The sequence below is a fragment of the Sinohyriopsis cumingii genome, chromosome 2, assembly GCF_028554795.1.
Source record: "Sinohyriopsis cumingii isolate HCF-2022 chromosome 2, ASM2855479v2, whole genome shotgun sequence".
NCBI classification, from domain to species: domain Eukaryota; kingdom Metazoa; phylum Mollusca; class Bivalvia; order Unionida; family Unionidae; genus Sinohyriopsis; species Sinohyriopsis cumingii.
The window spans coordinates 40,649,571-40,674,769 of record NC_142962.1 but is presented as its reverse complement, the minus strand read 5'-3'; the positions used below and the strand labels follow the sequence as shown (position 1 = coordinate 40,674,769).

The 25,199-nt window shown below is 33.1% G+C and overlaps 2 protein-coding genes across 2 annotated transcripts in view; one reads left to right on the top strand and one right to left on the bottom strand.

Moving 5' to 3' along the window:
- The window catches only part of LOC149804702 (dynein axonemal heavy chain 6-like), a 393,112-nt gene that overhangs the window by 272,232 nt on the left and 95,681 nt on the right, over window positions 1-25,199 (top strand). The window contains exon 66 of the mRNA XM_089933221.1: window positions 22,516-22,637. Coding sequence (XP_089789347.1) covers window positions 22,516-22,637 — 122 coding nt within the window. The remainder of the gene's footprint in view (window positions 1-22,515; window positions 22,638-25,199) is intronic.
- Window positions 1,617-20,216, bottom strand: LOC149804703 (adenosine receptor A3-like). The gene is made up of 3 exons (XM_089943229.1): window positions 19,996-20,216; window positions 16,031-17,360; window positions 1,617-11,350 (listed from the first exon to the last, which is right to left on the bottom strand). Exons 2-3 carry the CDS (start codon window positions 17,022-17,024, stop codon window positions 11,064-11,066), a joined length of 1,281 nt encoding a protein of 426 aa, XP_089799355.1. The 5' UTR covers window positions 17,025-17,360; window positions 19,996-20,216; the 3' UTR covers window positions 1,617-11,063.

The window sequence follows — 25,199 nt, the reverse complement described above, 5'->3', positions numbered from 1 at the left end:
CTCGGTCATTTCATGCACGTTTCCTTGTTATTAATATCCCATTTCATATTAATGGGATTGAAAGGAAGAATTAACTCCTACATCAGTCACTAGAAGTTTGTCTCTGATTACTTTGCTTGGTAATTGAATCCTTTTAATTGTCGATCGTAATATCATCACGGTCGTAAATACCAACTGTTCAGAAACTCATTTCCTAGTGAGATGAAGTAAAAGTATCAGCTTGTTTTGAGGAAGTCTTGCAAATGATGAATAGATTTACACAAGAACTGTAAACAATTGTAAATCAGTCTGTCATATTCCTGTCTTCCAACAGTTAATTACTAGAACTGAAATTTGATCTTCCCTGTCATCAGAACTTTGAAATGTCCATTATGAAAATATCAGCTTAATCAATCAGTAGATTTTTTTTAAAAAATTTCCTGGGACATGGAAATTGATCTCTTTGACTAAATTGAATTAGAAATACCTAAACATGATGCTTATGTTGACATAATTTTTAAACAGTAAACCTCTTAACATATGTGTGACAGGATGTGCTCATTTTGAATATAAAAATTGTAACATGCATGTGACAGTGTAAGCTCATATTTAATATATATATATATATATATATATATATATATATATATATATATATATATATATATATATATATATATATATATATATATATATAATGTACATGTGACAGCATGTGCTCATATGGAATGTAAATCCTGTAATATACATGTGATAGCATGTGCTCATATGGAATGTAATTACATGTGATAGCATGTGCTCATATAGTATGTAAACCCTGTAATGTACATTTGACAGCATGTGCTCATATAGAATGTAAACCCTGTAATATACATGTGATAGCATGTGCTCATATAGAATGTAAACCCTGTAATGTACATGTGATAGCATGTGCTCATATGGAATGTAAACCCTGTAATGTACATGTGATAGCATTTGCTCATATAGAATGTAAACCCTGTAATGTACATGTGATAGCATGTGCTCATATAGAACGTAAACCCTGTAATATACATGTGATAGCATTTGCTCATATAGAATGTAAACCCTGTAATGTACATGTGACAGCATGTGCTCATATAGAACATAAAACTGCCATAGTCTAATTGAGTACTTTTAAGGGTTTCTCTGTATAATTTAAAGTGAAATGAAAAGGTCATTTGTGAGGTTAAAACTAAATGGAGTATTTTCAGCTCCTAAGATTAAATAATGGAATCATTTAGTTATTGATTTAAATCTAAATAATTAGAACTTATAACAGTATGCCTACATTCAACACCGTGGAAGTAACAGTTTGATTGTAATCATATGAAAATGGACTTCACAAATTTAGGATAATTAGCTGATATTGTCGTTTTGGTCAAGAAAAACTTCTAAAATTTGCATTAACAGAGTATAAAAAGGGAGTTTAGGCTCTTTTTTCTCAGGTTTCTGCTGGTCTGTATCTTTTAGTATAACATATATGATCCTATTTGATAAATAAACAATGAAGAAAAAAATATACATTTAACCATTTAGCAGGGGTAGTAGAGTAGTAGTTATAATAATAATAATAATAATAATAATAATAATAATAATAATAATAATAACAACAATAGTAATAATAATAATTCTTATTTTAAGAGAATGACTTTATTAGTACATACATGTAATTAGTTACCCATGAGTCCCTCTGCAACGCTAAAATATATAAATGCACAAAAGAAATGATCAGTAGCATTCATTAAATGATAGCACTGTATATCGAGAAAATATTTTCAACAATGATGCCATAAAAAGTAAAGTAATGGTATTTATATGCACACCTTTAGCCATATTATATTATGTTGTGATGTTTTCCATCCAGCCATCCTATTTTGCTTCTGCATAATAACTTCATTTCTCCGGCATCTACCATTTTCCAAGCTCTGTGGAAGGCTTTCACTTGGAGTAAGCAAGAAGCATATTGATTTGGGGGGTCAAAAGATCAATGGTCATGATCACTGTAAAAAAAATGAAAAATGGTTTCTGCACAAAAAATTCAGTTCTCATCCATGTATCTTCACCAAAGTTTGAGGACAATTTTCACGTTGAGTAATGAAAAAGCTTATTGATATTGGATCAAAAGGTCAAAGTCACTGACTAGAAGAAAACAAACATGTTTTTGCTTAATGACATCGGTTTTAGATCATATACCTTGACCAAAGTTTGTGGAAGTCTTGTACAATTGTCAAGGTCATTGTGGTTCAAAGAAAACAGGTTTTGCAGAGTAACATTAGTTCTGGAAAAAGTTCATAAACCAAACTTGTGGATGACGACTTGTACTTATGTTGAGAAAGAAAACTATTGATTGGATGGGTGGAGGTAAGAAGGTCAAAGGTCATAGTCATGGTAAGTCTAAGAAACTGAAGTTTAATTCAGAACTGCATATCTTCACCAGAAGTTGAGGTCATTCAGACCTGTTAGACAGAAAATAACCATCAGTAATGCCCTGCTAGTGCATACATAGAGAGCTGTTAAACAATGAGACATTGTATAATCTGATGTTCACAATACTGTTGGTTAGATTACTATTCATGAGGCAGGAAGATTAGTGTAACTTAACTATGTTATCCTCAATAAATAAATAATATATTTATTTATTTATTTATTTATTATTATTATTATTATTATTATTATTATTATTATTAAAACGTGACCAGTAACTGCTACCTTTTAGCTGTAAGGATGTTAATTTGGTTGGTCTTTTCTGGGAAATATCACCCCTAAATTATCTATTTATAAATAAATCTACTCACTTACTTTCAGGCTGTCTAAAGACTTTTAAAAATGGTACTAACAGCTGCCTTGCTAGGCGCTCAGCATTAAGAGGTTTGTGTTAGGACTAGTTGGCATGGTGTCAGGATAATGTGACTGGGTGGGACATCATGCTACATGTCTGTGGCATGATGCCCCAGTGCTAGACATCACTATAAACTGCCACACTGCAGACGTCTTAGCAAGATGACTGAAACATTATTGTTAGAGCTACGTTAAAAAAATCTAAACCACATACCACAAATCAGATTGTCTAACAATCTATATGTCTGTTTATCTTTCCTTTCTTCTGTCATTGAATCTACCTACATTACATATCCTGTATATTAGGACCTCCTACCTATCAAGACCCTTTTCTGCTTGCCCTCTGATTAGTCATAATAGAAAGTTTTGACTTGTATATATTTTAGTTGCTCAAAGACAACAAATTTACATGAAAAGACATGGTCTACACCTGGTCATTTTTTTATATTGTTAAAATCTTTACCAAAGAGAAATATAATTAAAGTCTGGAAGTGAGCGGGGTCCAGACATTGATATTAGCCTAATTCCAGCATCATGGTTTATCAGGAATTTATTTTGTTAAAGAACTGATTAGAAGAGCAAATGACATGTACATTTTCTTGTATCATGTATAAATCCCTGCTTTCTCAATGTTACAAAATTTGTACGAGTGTTGTGGCCAGAGCAGATAAGATGGATCTTAGCTGGTTGAAAAAGCATCAGATCTTAGGATATGGATGACAAACAGACTTTGAGCTAATATAAATGTCACAAATGAACATTTTAGCACACAGAATTACTAATTATTCATCTAGTTTTTAATAAAATTTCAAGGCTACAAAATGCCAGCTGTTGTTTTAAAAGTCTTTCTTCCTTCCAAGAGCTTAGGCTGACAGGTGTGTAAGTATTTCAACAGGCATTTGGTATTTTCTGGATAATATTCACATGCACCTGACTGTTCCAATGCACAAAGCCAAGTAATTACTGAAAAAAATTAATTGAGATTCTCATTTTCAAATATACTATCAGCATAAATTTAATCCTTTTATCTTCAGAAAAAAATAAGTTACAAGAATATTAGGCATAACTTCTGATCTCATAATATATCTGTGATTTTACAAATGATCATTTTTTTAATGAAAATTTTAGTCAGGAAATAGAATTAGTGATAAAACCTGGTAATTCGATGTCTCAGTAAAGAAGGATTAGTGAGCATAATTATGATTGTTGAAATCAATGACTAGGTTGTTTCCAGAAACTGTTCATGTGCTGAACTGTATACAAGATTTGACAATGTGGTTTTACATAGCTCAAAAGTTACCATATATACTCACTTATAAGTCAAGTCTGACTGTAAACAACATACGTAGATCCTGATCTACCATTACATAATGTGGTGGCAGATCAGGGTTTTTGTTGTGGTCTATGGCACCCACCTTAACAAATCACTGACATCTCACGTCTTTCCCCAGTACATGGCCAACATATGTATGTGAGAAGGTTTGCCAATAGCTTTCCATGGGTCATTGGTTCTTCCTTTGGTTTTCCTGAGTTCTTCCTCTGCCAAGTATGCTGGTTACTTGCCTATTTTGTGCTGAAAAATTGCATTAAACCAACAGAACCAATACAACAGAATTCTGCAAATTCTTTTAGAAAGATCTAGGTGTTTGTCTCTGTCGGTCTCTAAATGCTGGAAATGATGTGCAATATTTTTCAGAATTTCAGACTGGAACAATCATTACTTGCACTGGAAAAGAATATAAAGACAGTAAATTTTTAAACAAATTGGAATCAATTCTTAATGTGGATTACCGACAGCTTTGGAACCTTTGCTATCAGGTCAAGAAAGTCCTCCTTTTTATCATTAGTGACAACCAAAAGTGTTTTATGAAAGGGAGATTTATTGGTGAAAATACAAGAATTATGTATGAAAAGATGTAAAATCGTGAGGAAAAAAATTAATCTTATCTTCTCCAGTCTTAAGCATTTCTTAAATTTACACTTTGTAATTTAGAAAAATAAAAAACTAGTTGATTGTAATTAATTTGATGGTTTCACTTTCTGTCTATTACTTAATTTAAGACAGAGTTGTAAGTAAAGAAATTGCTTGGTTGGTTGAGTGGAAGAAATTTATCAATAATTGAAAAAATTACTTTGTTAAAATGCTTGATTTTGTTGAATTCATTCAGCTTTTTCCAGCTTTACCAAATCTTCCACCCCATATTGAAAATGAACTGCAAAAATAATGTATTCAGTTCATTTTCAATATGGGGTGGAAGATTTGGTAAATAGATTATTTTTGCAGTTCATTTGGGGTGGTAAAACTGAGACAGTTCAAAGAGACACCCTTTTAGCTTCTTTTAAGGAATGCAGATTAAACATGATTCACTTGCACTCATTGACATGTTATATACATCTGTCCTAGATTAGGTATCTTTTAATAAACCAAGTTAATGGCAGAGACTGGTTTCTGAATAAATATTTGGAAAATTACGAAGTTCACAGTTATTTATTTTAAGAAAATCAAAAGGAATTTTTAATCCATGAATATTTTTTGGGAGGGGCATGATGTTTTATTATACTTTATCACAATGGAAACATGAACCATCTATTGTTAATGAATACTTGTCTCAAAATATTCTTAATTTAGTTACTATAGATAATTTCAAATCATGCTTAAGATGGAGAACAAATGGTGTACTTATTCAACACTTTTTGATGCACAAGGGTCTGTATTAAGCTTTGATAAAACAAACAAAACCATAAGCTGTATGAAGAATTTGTGGGTGTGAAATATTACGGACAATACAGTGTTTTGATCATATCCTAAAGATATCATTAGAGTGGAAAGGAAATTATCGTGATAACAATCAATATACTAAAATCCAAAAGGTAAACATGAAACTCAATTCATACCGATGAATGGACCACATCTTTTGTTTTGACTAAACTTTGAAGAAACAGTTCAAAACAGATTAGTTTAGTTCAGATTTTTTCATAGACAAATTGCCACAGACAAGTTTTTGAAAACGATTCATTTAAGTGATAAGGAAAAATGAATCTTTTGCATGGAGGGAATAGAACAAATTGATCACTTATTCTACTAAACAATTTTGGAAATTTCTGGAATATATCAAAAAACATGATACAGATTTTAGAATTACATGAAAGATGACTTTATCGGAAATAACAACTTTGATGAACTTTTTACCTTCCTAATTTTGCTTGCAAAATGATATATACAGATAATGTTGTGTGTACAAAGTCCCAAATCTGAGCTTTTATAAAAATTTTGTTTCATTATTTAAATTGGTGGTAAAATATGAATAACAGAATTGATTAGTTTAAGAAAAAATGAACTCTGTTGGGAATGTTTGATACAAGTTTTTTAAAAATATTTTGTTTATCTGTTTCACATTTTCATAAGTTTATTTTTTGGACTAGAGAAAATATTACAATTAAAAAAAGCCACAAGAAAGAAACCTTTTTGTTTTCATTCGAGTGTGTGTTTGTGTGCAATACTTGTGAATGTATGTGTGTATGGCATTTAAGAAAGCAAATATATTCAAAGATCAGGATGCAAAACAATTTAAGGTAATGACCCATACACCAGGTCAGGTGGAGATGTAGGAGAACATGCAAACTGATGACACCATACCCAATATTCTTGTTTATAAGATAAGTCCAACTGCAAACTGCATAATGTACTGGCAGCTCTGGGCCTGTGCATTTTTTTAGGAGTAACTAGTAGAACTAACAACATAGACCCTGATCTACAAGTGCATTATGTGATGGCAGATCAGGGTTTTTGTTATTTGCATTTTGACTTGACTTCAGACTTACAAGTGAGCATAATATGTTATGTTCAATAAAAAGAAGTGAGAAAAAAAAGAGTAAAATTATGCTATCTGCTTTGCTGATTGCTTGTATAGACCAAGATCTGCCAGTGCATTATGTGATGGCAGATTTTATTAAAACAAAGTGAAATACATTATCAAGCAGTGAATGAACAAGTTTAACCAGGATTGTCATGGAATGCAAGACCATATCAGGATTAAATAAGGGTTTTTATACTCCAGTAATAACAATGAATTTTATGAATGGATACGAATATATGTCTTGTCTTATTACATTATTTGTTTGGTAGTTCATACTGCAGTCAGTTCATGATAATCAAGTATTAATGTCCATTATTGACAAATTTATAGTAAAAATATTACATCCATGTGCAGATATTAAGAAATGAAGATCGACAATATATCAATAGAAAGATGGGTTGATTAACAGATAGACTGAACTAGGCTTTGGACATTGTTTTAAGGTATTAATTTCCTGTAGATATTTACACAATTGTATTCAATATAAATCTTTTAATTGCTTTTGTAAACATTGTTGCAAATTAAGTTTTCAACAGAACAATTGTTACCTATTGACTACTGTAAAACAGTATGAGAAACTGTTGCCAAATCTGCCATCTAAGCTAATCATACTTCTGATATAAGCATTAAGGATCCTTGATGAAAATTATGCAGATGATAATCAAGCAATGGAACAGCTTGTTGTTGTTGTTGTGTAGTTTAACGCCATATTTCAGCACATGATAGGCTATACATATCGGCCAGTATTAATGGTGGAGGAAGAACCCGGGAAAACACAAGAAAGAACCACCGACCCACAAGAAGCTACTGGCAAGCTTTCTCACATACCCACATTGGCCGAATCTGAGACTCGAACCCACGCAGACAGAGGTGAGATGGCAGTGATCCATAACGGAGAGCTCTTTTGACCCGAGTGCCACTTGGGGCCCCCCAGTGGAACAGCTAGGAATGCTCACAACTAAGAAAGGAATATGTATGAGAAAATCGAAGGTTATGTACAAGATTTCAAATTAAGATCCTCCATCTCATCAGAAAATATTGACATTCCATAGTAATATCTCCCCACCAAAAAAATTGAACATTATCAGGGTTGGTTTCAATTAAGTTTCAGAATTCTAAAACCATAAAATGTCTTGTTTAATAAATTTTTTTCATATTCTGGCTCTTTGATTTGGAATAGTTTACCAAAATAGTGAAAGAAGTAAAATCATAAAATACTTTTCATCAAAAAGTACAAAAATGGCTAGAGTTTGCAACATTATAATTAATAAGTAACTTATTTCTCTATATTTACTTTTTCTTTCCTTTTTTTCAAGCCTGTTTACACAGGATACAATCTTTTCAATACTTTTAGTCTACATCTGTGAACTTCTGTCTGTTTAGACCTGTACACAGTAGGGAGCCCAAAGGGAGATTACTTTTGTAAACATACTGGGTTGCCTTCTTTAAATAATGCTGTTATTATTATTATTATTATTATTATTATTGTTGTTGTTGTTTTTGTTATTATTATTATTATTATTATTATTATTATTATTATTACTATTATTATTATTAAACATACTGCCTGATAAAAACAAAGTTTGCCATAAAACATTTGTATGTACTACTGCAGACATTATTAAAAGTAAAACAGTATTCCTTAGAATACTTTTATGTCCAGCTGTTTGCATTTTGTATGTGACACAGGTTTTCATGGATCATTTGTGTATCCAGCTGTTCATATTTTGTATGTGACAGTTTTCCATGGAGCATATGTGTCTCCAGCTGTTGCATTTTTTTTATGTGACACAGCCTCCATAGAGCTTATGTGTCTCCAGCTGTTAACATTTTTGTATGTCACTGAGTTTTCATTGGAGTTTATGTGTCTCTGACTGTTAATATTATTGTATGTGACAGAGTTTTCCATGGACCATATGTGTCTCCAGTTTTTGAAATAATTGTGCCTGACACAAAGTTTTTAGCAGGCAAGAGTTTTATGAGGTACAGCTTATCATTGGAGTTATGTAGACAAAAGTTTTGGTACAAAATGTCAGATTACTATCAAATAAAGTCATCAAATATGTAACTTGGCTTTTGACTTGATAACCCATGCAATTTAATAATAATTTAATCTGTTCAAAATTATTGCCATTTAGATTTTGTTTTATATTTCATTTGCAAGATAATCTTGCAACAATATCAAATAAAATATACCATTAACTTTATTTTCAGTTTGGAGAAAAACATCATAATTTGAGTTTGTAAGATCCATAGCATGCAGTGAGTTCAAATAGTTTTTTAATGTTTAAAGGTGTCCATTGGAATAAAGATGTTAAATATAACACTTGTATCTGTCAATATAGTGGGAGCATTGTTGTAAACATAGTTTGACACTTTCCCCATCCCCACCCTGTGCCTTACCCCTATGTATTTACTTAGCATCATTATAATTAATCCAGTTCTGTTATCCTTTGCTTCAGCATGATGACCAATTGTAGGCTGGTCAACAAGTTCATTGGGATGATCATATGGACTTGTCAACAGGTCCACATTAAAAACATTCTGTAGCATAATAGGTTAGGACTCCTTAGCTTTCAACTGTATCACAAGGCCTTCATCAGAGGAATGACTTATGAACTGGAGTCACATGACCAGCTAAATGTTGACCATGTGACAAAATCCTTTTGTACAGTGGTGGAAGTTCCAATCCAGAATCAGTGTTCAACACTGGCTCCACCTCTATGATTTCAATAGCTTCTCTTATTTTTCTCCTCAGGGTATTGTTCTCTCTAAGGAATACTCTGTTGTCATCCTAAGAAATGCCCTAATTCTTTCCAATGTTCACCAACTGCTGTCAGGGATTCTCTGCTGGTGTACAAAGGTTCTTTAACTCTTGTATCAAGGCTCCTACTGATTTCTGCCAATGATGTCCTTTCCACAATTATTACACTGGAGTTGATAGATAACAAAGCATTTCTAATTCAAAGAAGTTTGGTCTTTTGGATGTACCATGACTGAGTGGATGGTATTATAGGGTTTGTGGACTACATTAACTCCATGCTTTCGGAACATTTTTTTTGTAATCTTTTACAGACTCCAGCAATATATGGTAAAGGGACAGTTACATTTTGTCTCCTTTCTCCTTTAGATGTTCCTCCCTTCTCCATTCTTTTTCAGGAAACATCAACATTCAGTTTTTGTAATGGTTGGCCGTCACAGCTTTCCTAATATGATTGACTTCCAACACCCAGTCTTCCTCATCACTAACAAAATGCTGTTCAACCAGTGCAACAGACTTCTTACCACTGTACTCTTGTGTTCAAGATGGTGGTTGGAGATGAAGTTCAAATATTGGTCTGTGTGGGTAGGTTTGCGGTAAACAGTAACTTTTGTTTCCCCATCACCTAAATGTGAACACAAGTATCCAAACAAGTGCACTTCCCAGCCTCTTCCGCTTCATAAGTGAACTTCATATTTTCATCAATGGAACTGAGATGTTCTGTGAGTTCTTCAGTATTGTATTAATGCATCATGGTGAAAGTGTCATCCACATAATGAAACCACACATTAGGAGGATGGGCTGCAGTGGAAATGCCATTGAGGTAAAAGTCTTCTGTAAACAAATTTGCCACAATAAGGGACACTGGTGAGCCCTTTGCTGCCCCAAACTTCTGTTAAGAAAATTCTCCCTTTTCTTTCTGGATTGGAATTTTGGCCATTTGTAAAGAAGGGTTTTGTCATATGGTCAGCATTTAGTTCATCATGTGACTCCAGTCAAGAAGTCATTTCTCTGATGAAGGTCTTGCGATAAGGTCAAAAACTAAGGAGTCAGAACCTATTATGCTATAGAAAGGTATCTATTCTAAGTTTAATTGATTGCAAACGGCTGAAGCAGGTAACAGTATTCATTCTAGTACAGTATATTCATTTTGGTACAGTATATTCATTGTGGTACAAAATATTCATTCTAGAACAGTACATATATTCATTTTAGTACAGTACATTCATTCTAGTATGGTATATTCATCCTAGTACAGTATATTCATTCTAGTACAGTACATCATTCTAGTACAATGTATTCATTCTAGTACAGTACATCATTCTAGTACAATGTATTCATTTTAGTACAGTACATATATTCATTCTAGTACAGCATATTCATTTTAGTACAGTACATATATTCATTCCAGTACAGTATATTCATTTTCCTTCAGACCCTATGCTCCTTGAAAACTTTTGAAGCTCTTTGAAAAGTCTTTAATAAAACTTGTTAGTACTGTTGGAACCATGATCACACTTTTCTTCAGTTTGGAGAATGTTCTGACTCAGCAAGGCATTCAAGGTAGTAATAACATAAATGATATTGTTTAAAGAGCTTTTCTTCTATTAGAATTCGTGAACTGTATACTGTACAGATGATGCTTTCATGTTGTTCATAGACACAGATTTTGTCCTCATTGATGGGTTTGGTAGAACATTAGGCTGAATTCGCTTCTTGCATGTAAATATCCTTCTAAACCTTGTGTTGACGACAGGAATTTTTAAGGTGTATATTATAGGATTAAGAAGACTGTTAAGAAACCCCAGTGAGGAACTGTATATGAGGATCTTTCCTTGCATTGTAATGGATAAATAGTCCAGGTTTCCAGATAAATGGAGCATTAGTACTATGCCTGTAAAGGGAAAATAGATTTTCATAATCATTCCTTACTAAGGCACATTTGCATCAACTGCAGTACACATGGCCAAAAAAATACAACATATATAAAGAAATAGTGACAAACAAATTTTCCCCTTTAAATGTTTAGAATGAAGTTTATATAATTGTAGAGTTTAAACTATTTTTGGAAAGACATTATCCAAATGGTGAATTCAGTGTTTTCTTTTTGGAAAGACAATATCCAATTGGTAAATTCAGTATATTTCCTTTTTGGAAAGAGAGTATCCAAAAATGGTGAATTCAGTATATTTCCTTTTTGAAAAGATAGTATCCAAAAATGGTGAATTCAGTATATTTCCTTTTTGAAAAGAGAGTATCCAAACTGTCAATTCAGTGTATTTCCTTTTTGGACAGACAGTATCCAAATGGTGAATTCATTATATTTTCTTTTTGAAAAGACAGTATCCAAATGGTTGGTGCATTCAGTATATTTCCTTTTTGAAAAGACTATCATCCAATGAATGGTGAATTCAGTATATTTCCATTTTGAAAAGACAGTATCCAAGTGGATGGTGAATTCAATATATTTCCTTTTTGAAAAGACAGTATCCAAGTGGATGGTGAATTCAATGTATCCTTTCATAGAGATTCTATTTACGATGAATTGGCACAAATGAAAAATCTTGCAACTTCTGGAAGCCATCATTACAACAAAAGCAACATGAGATGAAAAAGCTGGATGGTTACAATTATTTATGTCAGATTTGGTTGTTACAACACTATGGTCTTAAACTAAGTAACAAAAAAGAGTGAAAACCAACATGTTTTTATTACGATTCTGTGGTCGTAAACTTAGTAACAGAAAGAAGTAAAACTCAACAAACAGTTTAATTATCAGTGTTATAAAATGACAACTGTATTACGAACTGAATCCAAAATAATCCCGGAAAAGTTCTCGTAAAGTCAAATAGAATAAATATTCCTTATAAATTTCAGGTCCTAGCATATATATACTGGTCTGCCAATGGTCCTGTCATGTCAAAATGAATAATTCACAATAGTTCCAAAATAATAAAATAGTCCAATGAGTACTTTCCATTTCCACTGAATAATCAAAACATTTTTCTTCTCAAATAATATCTTATTACAACAAAATACATATGCAGACTTGATGTTACAAGAAGAACACAATAAATAAGAATAAGAAAACTGACCAGTCCAAGCGACTTATATACAGGTGAAAAGCATGCATATGATGACTACTCCAACATGACAAATGTCCATCATCGTAAAAGAATTCATATGATTTAACCCATCCAGTGGGATTTAACTTAATTTTTCTAAGATACCATCTGACTGACATGTCCAATGGGAAAGATCTGAAAGTGGGAAACATATTTACTAATAATGTTATTTTCAGTTAACTGTCAACATGTAGGTAAGCATCTGTTTATAGATGCTATGCAATTTTACGTTCTCTAATATCTTAAAATAGAAACTGTGGAAGTATGAAATTTCAACTAAAGATAATTGCTACAATTTGCATTATACAAATTATAGATATACATAACATTTTGTAAAATTGAAAATATAATTTATTTACCTAAAATGCAAAGTGAAAATTTAAAAATAACTTACAGTATGATGAATGAAATCCTAAATGTTCGAACAAGTCCAAAAGTATATTGGATGAAGCAGTACAAATTTATTACAGTTATGTTGAATATTCACAGGAGACTCACTGTCAAGGAAGAAAATTAATCAAAAAGATAAGAACACTGTTTAACGTTGCAGATTATATACATGACATGTTTCATCACAGAGAATCTGTAAATACACTGATTCCATTGCTCATTTATTGCCAAAAGTTTTAAAACTCCTAAACACAGAACTTATCCAAGAACAGTACTCATTACTTGTACTCCATAATCATGAACTTGAGAGTAAGTAAAGAATTAATGTCCGGTTGAAATTCTCCCCTATATACAAACCATTCAGGAAGACCTAATTTTTGGTGTAGTATATATATCACCTGTCAATACACGCATAAGAAGACTTGTTTACCATTATAGATAATGATTTGGTACACACATATGTATTATTGGTGGAAATTATAGTGCTTATATCTCCAGCAAACCTTCTTTTATTATGCATGTTGGTAATAATATCATTGATAAGAATAAAGCCCATGTCAAGGCTGTAGATTTAGGGTGTAGGGATAAAAAAAGAGTTTAATAACTAAGTTGAGAATGTACTTAGGTTTTGTCAGCTGTCTGGTACAAGGAGTGTAGAATGGTAGATGTGGGGATGATACAGGTCTTTGAAACTTTATATGTACACAAGATAACTCTGTTACAACCATCGACTACGTACTTTCAGATCAATAATTATTTTCATATATAACTACCTTTTGGATTGGTAATAGGATCCATTCTATTTTCATGAACCAATAATATTTTACTGTGGTCAAGCTGATTTCACTCTCACAGATGAAAATGATGAAAATATTTCTCCAAGAGAGAGATATATATGGAATGAAACACAAAGAAAAATATTTGTCTAAAACATCTTCTCTTCACCATCATTATAATCTCATGCTGTGCTCACAATGATAGAGCATAATCAATTTGATACTGTTTTAAATTCTTTCAAGGAGAGTATCAGAGAATCGGCACATGCAATGAAAGTTCAAGAAAATGATATTGGTAATAGAAGTGATCGGGTTTTAGTCAACAGACACGCCTGGCATGATGCAGCAAACCATTGCACACTTGATGCATTCAGACACTTCAGAAATATTAATATGACAGATAACTTGGCTTTATATAAGCACCAAAGAAATATCTAGAAAAAAAACATAGCCAGGCATAAAAACAACCAATACCGAACAATGGACAAGGCAGGTCCTGAAAAATCACTTTTAGAGAAAGAGTCAAAGTGCTTTTGATGACTATTAAAATGTCCAAATGTGACATTAAATAGAAAAATGAACTGCACTGGATGATACCAGTGCTTTTCAGAATTATTTAATACACATTATGAGACAGACCACAATTTCAGATTAAGTGAAACAGCTACATGTAATATTCTCCATCAAAATCTGGATATTAAAATAACTGATGCATCTGTTTATAGATGCTGTGCAATTTTCTGTTCTCTAATATCTTAAAATAGAAACTATGGAAGTATGAAATTTCAACTAAAGATAATTGCTACAGTTTTCAGCTATGAATAAAAATGATACAAATTATAGATATACATAATATTTTGTAAAATTGAAAATATAATTTATTTACCTAAAATTCAAAGTGAAAATTTAAAAATAACTTACAGTATGATGAATGAAATCCTAAATGTTCGAACAAGTCCAAAAGTATATTGGATGAAGCAGTACAGACTTATTACAGTTATATTGAATATTCACAGGAGACTCACTGTCAAGGAAGAAAATTAATCAAAAAGACAAAAACAAAAACACTGTTTAAAGTTGCAGATTATATAAATAAATGTATATAATCTGGACCACTGCTATGTTACATGAAGAATAAAGATTATTATTATTATTGTTATTATTATTATTATTATTATTATTATTATTATTTGTCCTTGAAACAAAGCAGGAAAGGAGTAAGTATAAAACTCTGGACTTTCGGATTACTAAGCTTGCACTTAATGGATTGTAAATGATTAATTTGGCCTAGGTTTTAAACCCATTACCAATCCAAACAGTTGTATGAGTGCTGTATGTATTCATATATTAGTCACATCCAACTGCAAACAACAATGACCCAGACCTGTGACTGCGTAATCTATGTTGTGTCTTCTCCTGATTTGTCCTAACAAACTGCATTGATCCAGATCTGTCAATGAATTATGCAACTGCAGATCTGGGTTTGTAGATTGCAGTTGAATCATGCTAGTACACTATAGTGCATGTATATGACTATAGTAGATGAAAAAAGGTATCGTTTTGAAATATTTTTGTTCAAAAGCCAAAAAGCAATTACAGTGTACTGACTTTGCAATTTATTAGTGTAAATCAGAATTTTTTTTGGATCTGAACAGTAGGAACTTTGACAAGGCTAGGCCTGATACTATGCACAGTACAACAGTCCAAGTCACAGTGGGATAACCATACAACAGTACATGTTAGTACATGTATTTTCTGTGAATTTTTATGTACTTGTTTTTATAATGTACATATATATAATGTTTTTATAATGTACATATATATAATGTTTCCTACCTGAAATATTCTCAGCGTGCTTTTTATTTTTTTAATGTTTTTCTAATTTCTTGTTGTTTGTTTTTGTAATAATATTATTATGTTTCTTATCGTATAGGTGTTGTCTAAAGTTGTGAAGCACTTAGAGCTTCTAAAGATTAGGTGCTAATTAAAGTCCTCATTATTATTATTATTATTATTATTATATAAAAGTTGCAAAATGAGATATTAGGTGTAATTTTCAGCTTTTTTTAATTTGCAAACTAATAGGAAAGAAATATTTTCTGTACCAATACATTAAGTATAAAAAGGTATGATTCTCATGTATTAATGGCTGTATGAAGAATTTATGGGTGTGAAATATTACGGACAATACGTGAGTTACAAGTGTTCTATCGTTAGAATGACAAAATGTCCTTAATTTTTAACTTGAATCATGTCAGAATATTGTGACTGATGCTAACTTACCTGTTGGCACCCAGCACAAAATGTACACTCCTATAATAATGGAAACAGTTTTTGTTAATTTCCAAGATGGCCTCTCTCCAAACATTTTGTCTCTGATAAGGTTTGGGATACTTCTCCTTTTCTTGCCTTCATCATTATTTCCATATGATTCTGGAGACAGTGATAAATTTCCATGCATTGTGTGATGGCTTAAATGTTTTAGTTGTCTATGTGCAACATCTGCATTTGCTTTCTTGGTGCTTTGACCAATGACTTGGTGCTGTCGGGAAATAGATTTTGCATGATGATGAGATATTTTAAAAATATGTGAGTACATGCCTATCATGAGCATTAATGGTATCCAATACAAACAGATGGTCGTCTTGAGGTAGCCAGCATCCATGATGCCAAAAAATCTACAGACTTGATTTGAGTCTTCTTTGTTTTCAGGAATGAATGGTCGATTCCAGCCCATCATTGGTAGAAATCCAATTGAGAAAGCAAAGACCCACATACACACACATTCCACAATCACCTTGACTGTTGTAAAAGTGTGGTGATAACTATATGGTCTTGTTATTTTTATGTATCTGTTGATTGTCAGCAAAGCAAGATGCCAACTTGATGTCAGAAGTACGCCTAGAATCATGCCAAACCGTAGAAAACATTCATAAAAGTATTGAAAATTTAGAAGATTGTACACAGTATTGTACAAAAGTAGAATCCCAACAAAGGTATCAGCAATGCCTAAGCTAAAGATGAGAATATCGGTCACTTCTAGGTGTTTTCGGCAGTGGTATAGAGTGTTCAGAAGAATGCTGTTTAACGCAATTACCCAGAATGCTAGGCAAGCTATTGCAATATGAAGGATTAGATTACCAACTGTGACTTTATAACCGTGAAATGTTTCAAATAAATATGTATCATCATCTTGGACAATGTCACCACTGATGTTGGAGGATATTTGTGCAACTGTAGTATTAACATTTTCAGTGTGTGGGAGGGGCAATGACATTTCAAGGTCACTCTATAGGCCAAGATCATGGTTACGGTGATCATACAATATCACTGATTCCGTAGAATTGCAGATCTTCAGCTTGTACATCATTCCTTATGCCAGATGTAGATGTAAATTAAGATTCCAATTGTTTGCAGTCTTTCCATCCTTAGACTTTGTTTTAAGTAGTAGAGCTTGAAAATGAAGTGTGCATCTTTTTTGGTATCCTAGGTAGAGTCAATTTTAACCAGCTGATTGGTCCTATACTTTGTGAAACAGTGTGATGAGTGCATACCCTTTCTGAAACTTAATGTATCATCCTTGATAAGAATTTCATGCCTTTTAATGTAAACACTGAAAGAGAAACAAAAATGTAAATTAAATAGGTTTGCATGCATGCACCGAAAGATATTTTTCCAACTTAAACAAGAAGTCATGAAGACATCAGTGTCAGAAGTACTTACAGCTCTCCCTCACTATAAGGTCATTTTTTATAAGATGGTTTTATTTATAAGATGGTCTTATATCCTATTTCATTAATTGTAGTACTGTATAATGTACTTATTTATAAGGTATTTGAGGCAATATACTATATGGTGCCTATGGACAGCATTATTTTGAGGAAGTATTCAATAATGTACTTAATTATAAAGTACTCTGAGGCAGTATACTCTATGACACCTATAGACATGATCGTGATGAGTGAGTGTTCTATAATGTACTTAATTATAAAGCATTCTGAGGCAATATACTCTATGATACCTATGGACAGCATTATGTTGAGGGTGTACTGTATAAAGTACTTAATTATATGCATTCTAAGGCAGTATAATCTATGATGCCTATTAAACATCATTATATTGAGGGAGTACTGTGTAAAGTACTTAATTAAAAAGCACACTATAGGGCAGTATACTCTATGACACATGGACAGTATTATGATGAGGGAGTACTGTATGTAATATTCACTTCACTAAAAGGCAGTCTCACTAAAAGGCAGGATACTCTATGGCTTCTATTGACAATTACTGTATGTAATATGTACTTCATTTTAAGGCAGTCTCACTAAAAGGCAGGATGCTATATGGCTTCTGTGGATAGTGTTATAGCAAGGGTGTACTGTATGTAATATTTACTCAATTATAGGGCAGTTTCACTCAAACGCAGAGTACTTTATGGCTTTTATGGACAGTGTACTGTATGTAATATGTACTTCATTATAAGGCAGTCTAACTATAGGGCAATATACATTATGACACATGGACAGCATAATGTAATCAGTGTCAGAAGTACTTACAGCTCTCCCTCACTATAAGGTCATTTTTTATAAGATGGTTTTATTTATAAGATGGTCTTATATCCTATTTCATTAATTGTAGTACTGTATAATGTACTTATTTATAAGGTATTTGAGGCAATATACTATATGGTGCCTATGGACAGCATTATTTTGAGGAAGTATTCAATAATGTACTTAATTATAAAGTACTCTGAGGCAGTATACTCTATGACACCTATAGACATGATCGTGATGAGTGAGTGTTCTATAATGTACTTAATTATAAAGCATTCTGAGGCAATATACTCTATGATACTTATGGACAGCATTATGTTGAGGGTGTACTGTATAAAGTACTTAATTATATGCATTCTAAGGCAGTATAATCTATGATGCCTATATAAACATCATTATATTGAGGGAGTACTGTGTAAAGTACTTAATTAAAAAGCACACTATAGGGCAGTATACTCTATGACACATGGACAGTATTATGATGAGGGAGTACTGTATGTAATATGTACTTCATTATAAGGTAGTCTCACTAAAAGGCAATATACTCTATGGCTTCTATGGACAGTGTACTACATATACATGTACTTGATTATAAGGCAGTCTCATTAAAAGGCAGTCTCACTAAAAGGCAGTATACTCTATGACACATGAACATCATGATGATGAGGGAGTACTGTATGTAATATGTACTTCATTATAAGGCAGTCTCACTAAAAGGCAGGATGCTCTTTGGTATCAATGGACAGTGTTATAGCAAGGGAGTACTGTGTGTAATATGTACTTCATTAAAAGGCAGTTTCACTAAAAGGCAGGATACTCTGGCTTCTATTGACAGTGTACCGTATGTAATATGTACTTCATTATAAGGCAGTCTCACTAAAAGGCAGGATACTCTGGCTTCTATTGACAGTGTACTGTATGTAATATGTACTTCATTATAAGGCAGTCTCACTAAAAGGCAGGATACTCTGGCTTCTATTGACAGTGTACTGTATGTAATATGTACTTTATTATAAGGCAGTCTCACTAAAAGGCAGGATATTCTATGGCTTCTATTGACAGTGTACTGTATGTAATATGTACTTCATTTTAAGGCAGTCTCACTAAAAGGCAGGATATTCTATGGCTTCTATTGACAGTGTACTGTATGTAATATGTACTTCATTATAAGGCAGTCTCACTAAAAGGCAAGATGTGATGTAGACCAAATGTGATGAATCATTCTGGCATGTGTGCGTGTGTGTGTGTGTTTGTGATTTTTAACATAACTTTAACAAAATTTCAGTCATATCACTACAATGTCTGCAGTTTGGCAGTTTAGGCACATCAGGTTTGTGTCTCATATCACTAAATCTCTTTGGACATTATAATAATGTCTGCAGGTTTATGCTGGTGAATCTGCTTCCTAAAAAGAGCAAATCAATCTCTATTTCTGAAGAATCACTACAACTAATGTGCAATCACTTCAGCAGTGGAGTTATTTCCTATAGCTTTTGAGCAATCACATCCTGCAATGATGCAATCACTTTGCTCTTTTCCTTGTTATCAGTATGAACAGAGTGTAAATATATGGTAAAATTGTCTTCTTCAGTAATTAATTAGGGCAGACAGAAAGATCCAGTAATTAATTAGTGCAGACGGAAAGATCCAGATTTAGAGGTGCATTTAAAATTTGATGCAGAAACTCTTTCTTACCATTATCTTCTGTCTTTGATGGACTTCCTTCAAACACTGTATAATGAATGTGAAACTGAACAAAGAATCTCCTCTTTTGTTTTAATCTTCACTTCATTGAAAATGTAACTGTGTAAGATCTTTGTAGACTCTGACCTTCCTATACATTTATACAAGTTACTGTGACCAACCGTAAATTATTATTTGCCATGTTATCATTTCACTGATGTACTTACTGTAGCTTGCAGTTGTTCTATCCTTAGTCATTGACTGTTGATAACAAGTAAGATTTGTTAAAACTAGTTCATGCTGATAAATATCTAGGTAAACATTCGTTATAATAAAATATTTTGAATACACATGTATCTATTAATAAATTTACTGTCATCTATCAATAGGTTTCCTGTATTAGTACTCTTTTAGATTGTTTTCAGTGTAGATTGACCATGGTTGATCTCAATTGCTGCTGTAATATCTTTAAATTTGTGTTCAATTTTTATTGTCTGCCTTCTCAAGGAAAAATAGTATATTTTAATCCTTTATGCTATCTCTCCCTATGACTAACATCCCATCACTGTAAATGATAGCAATATTAAGGAAATATATTATCTCAGGGTGAAAGAAAATGGTTGAGAATTATGCAGTAAGAGGCTAGTTTATTCCTCAAAAGACAAGAAATTGTGAAAATTTAATGACCTCCCCAACTTTGACTCATTGAATATGCACAAACTCTTCACAATTATCCAAGATGATGTAATTTACGTCCACTCATGCTTTCTCCTTTAAATTTTGTCCCAATTTAATTGCCACAGAAATACACATGACAGAATGAAGACATCAAAATCAGATGGACTCTATTGACATAGTCGGGTCCAGCTGCAAACGACATGGACTTGGATCTGCCGGCAAATATTGCATTGCAAGATCAGTGTCTATACTTTTTGTTCTACTGACTCACCCTAACAAACAGCATAGGCCCAGATCTGCCAGTGCATTTTTCAATGGCAGATCTGGGTCTATGCAGTTTGCAGTTGGATCGAACCTGTCGGTTTAATAAGCTATTTTTTGCTATATAAAGGTTCCATGGAACACTATGTCTTGCTGGACTAGTAAGCTATTTTTTGCTATATAAAGGTTCCATGGAACACTGAGTCTTGCTGGTCTAGTAAGCTATCTTCTGTTCCACAAGGGTTCCATGGAACACTGTCTTAGTAGGCAATTAAGCTATCTTCTGTTCTACAAGGGTTCCATGGAACACTGCCTTGTTGGGCAAGTAAGTTATCTTCTACTATATAAGGGTTCCATGGAACAATGTCTTGCTGGGCAAGTAAGTTATCTTCTAATATACAAGGGTTCCATGGAACACCATGTCTTGCTGGGCAAGTAAGCTATCTTCTACTATACAAGGGTTCCATGGAACACTATGTCTTGCTGGGCAAATAAGTTATCTTCTACTATAAGGGTTCCATGGAACAATGTCTTGCTGGGCAAGTAAGCTATCTTCTACTATATAAGGGTTCCATGGAACAATGTCTTGCTGGGCAAGTAAGCAATCTTCTGCTATACAAGGGTTCCATAAAAAAAACTATTTTCTGATGTTTTTGGAGTTATGACTCACAGGAAATTTAAACATTGACTTAATGCTGATGCTAGTGATGAAATCAGCATCACAATGAGCAGTTTCTTCAAAAAAGGTGAGACAAAATTTAAAATCTTTTCAAGTTGTGAACCATTTGGAACCCTTGTATATTAGAAGATAACTTATTTGCCCAGCAAGACATAAAGTGTTCCATGGAACCTTAATTTACATAGCAAAAAATAGCTTACTAGACCAGCAAGACACAGTGTTCCATGGAACCCTTGTATAATAGAAGATAACTTATTTGCCCAGCAAGACATGGTGTTCATGGAACCCTTGTATAGTAGAAGATAGCTTAATAGACCAGCAAGTCACAGTGTTCCATGGAACCTTTATATAGCAAAAAATAGCTTACTAGACCAGCAAGACACAGTGTTCCATGGAACCCTTGTATAGTAGAAGATAACTTATTTGCCCAGCAGGACATAAAGTGTTCCATGGAACCTTTACATAGCAAAAAATAGCTTACTAGACCAGCCAGACAGTGTTCCATGGAACCTTTATATAGCAAAAAATAGTTTACTAGACCAGCAAGACACAGTGTTCCTTGGAACCCTTGTATTGTACAAGATATCTTATTTGCCCAGCAAGACATGGTGTTCCATGGAACCCTTGTATATTAGAAGATAGCTTACTAGACCAGCAAGACACAGTGTTCCATGGAACCTTTATGTAGCAAAAAATAGCTTACTAGACCAGCAAGACATAGTGTTCCATGAAACCCTTGTATTGTACAAGATAGCTTACTTGCCCAGCAAAACATAAAGTGATCCATGAAACCCTTGTATAGTAGAAGATAACTTAACTTCCTTAGTAAGATACAGTGTTCCATGGAATCCTTGTATTTGAAGTAAGCTTTTCCAAAATAGTTTTCACATTTATTACTTTTATTTTCATTTCAGGATGTATCGGAGTCTTTAGACCCAGCTCTGAGGCCAGTGTTAATGCATGAGACTTTCAGACGTGGTGGCCATCTAATTATTAAGCTAGGAGACACCGAGATTGAATTCAACCAGAATTTCAAGTAATTGCATCACATTTATATAAATATCTCTTTTTTTTAATTTTATTTTATTTTATTTTTCTTTCTTTTTGTTTGTCTTATTTTAATTTTCTTTTTAAAAATAGGTTGATCACCGTTTTTCATGGAGTTCCACACAAATGTCCCTCTAGTATGGAAATCTACACAAATGGCCCCTCCAATGTGAAAATCCACACAAATGCCCCCCAATATAAAAATCTACACAAACGGCTTCTCTAGTAACAATCTTACTTTGTTTATGGTGTCTTTGTCTTGCTCAGACTTATTTTTATTCCATGAATGTTGTTTTAAATAAATGGGTTTTTTCCACACCATTTGTAAAACTAAATAAGGTTTGATTTTCTCAATATCTAAACTTGTCTATTGCTAGTTTATCCACTTTCAAATCAAATTTAAAAAGGCAGTGATACAGTGATAGTGTTTCCAGCTGGCAGTGGAGTTGAAAGATGCTATCTGAACTGCAGTTTAGCTATAAAATTGTTGACTTCACACTGGCAAGATATTTCTTAAAGAACTTATTGGTAGATCTAAACATGTTATGAACTTTACTTTTACTTGCAACATTCAGGACAATGCTTTTTCTGACATTTCTAAGTTTGTTTTAGCTCACCTAGCCATAAGGCCAAAAAAGTTTATTTTAGGTCACCTAGCTGTACGTCCAGTCAAATTTATTTTCGATCACCTAGCTGTACACCCAAATTTATTTTAGATCACCTAGCTGTACATCCAGAAAAGTTTATTTTAGATCACCAAGCAGTACATCCAAATTTATTTTAGATCACCAAGCTGTACATCCAAAAAGTTTATTTTAGATCACCAAGCTGTACACCCAAATTTATTTTAGATCACCTAGCTGTACATCCAAAAAGTTTATTTTAGATCACCAAGCTGTACACTCAAATTTATTTTAGATCACCAAGCTGTACATCCAAAAAGTTTATTTTAGATCACCAAGCTGTACACCCAAATTTATTTTAGCTTACCAAGCTGTACATCCAAAAAGTTTATTTTAGATCACCAAGCTGTACACCCAAATTTATTTTAGATCACCAAGCTGTACATCCAGAAAAGTTTATTTTAGATCACCAAGCAGTACATCCAAATTTATTTTAGATCACCTAGCTGTACATCCAGAAAAGTTTATTTTAGATCACCAAGCTGTACATCCAAATTTATTTTAGATCACCAAGCTGTACATCCAAAAAGTTTATTTTAGATCACCAAGCTGTACACCCAAATTTATTTTCGATCACCTAGCTCTAAGTCCAATCAAATTTATTTTCGATCACCTAGCTGTACGTCCAAACATATTTATTTTAGATCGCCTAGCTGCATGTCCAAAGAAGTTTATTTTAGCTCAGCTAGCCATAAAACCAAACAAGTTTATTTTAGATCACCTAGCTGTACGTCCAAACAAGTTTACTTTAGATCCCCTAGCTTTACACCCAAAGAAGTTTATGTTAGATCGCCTAGCTGTACGCCCAAAGAAGTTTATTTTAGATCACCTAGCTGTACGCCCAAAGAAGTTTTTTTAGCTCATCTAGCTGTTAAGTCCAAGCAAGTTTATGGCATGACCCTGCATCAGTCACCAGTACATCATCCATCTGTTGACATTGCTTGTTATCACTCTGTAAGCCATATTTCTGATCTGATTTTGGAATATGGGCTGATATGATCAAGATCTCAGACAAATTAAATATTGAGCTATATATATTAATGTGTTGATCTTGCATCTTATTGGCTGAGCTTGATACTGTTCTGGAAGCCAAAGTTCTATTCTGAATTTAATCATATGAAAAATGTAGGCTTATATCATTAAGATGCTACACAAATTCAGTAATGATGGAGCTTCACGCATATTAATGAAGTGATCTTGCATCTGATTGGCTGAGCTTGTTACCACTCTGGAAGCCAAAGTTTTATTCTGAATTTAATCAAATGAAAATGTAGACTTATATCATTAAGATGCTACACAAATTCAGTAATGATGGAGCTTCATGCATATTAATGAAGTGATCTTGCATCTGATTGGCTAATATTATTACCACTATGGAAGCTATATTTTCAGTTCCAGATTTTATGTGCATCCTACTGATCTTTAATGTGTGCGCATGTGTGTAAGTATGTGTGTATGCATGCACGCACATGCATGTGTTTTTAAGATTGCTTTAACAATTTGAGTCATATTGCAAAGATGTCTCCAGTGTTGCAGGTTATAATTATTTCTAGCACTGGGGCATCATGCCACTGACATGTGGCATGTCCCACCCAGCCACATTATCCTGACACCAGGCCAAACAAGTCATAACATTAACCTCTCAATGCTGAGTGCCAAGCGAGGCAGCTACAAGTACCATTTCATAACTCCTTTGCTCAGCCAGGCTTTTAACCCAAGACCTTCTGGATCTGAGGTGGATGCTCCAACCACTCAGGCCACTGGAGTTGTTGAAACTATTTTTGATTGGATTTTGATCATACTTAGTATATAGAGTTTATGGCGTCATGGTCTCAGACAGGTTTTGATCAAACTTGGTATATAGAGTT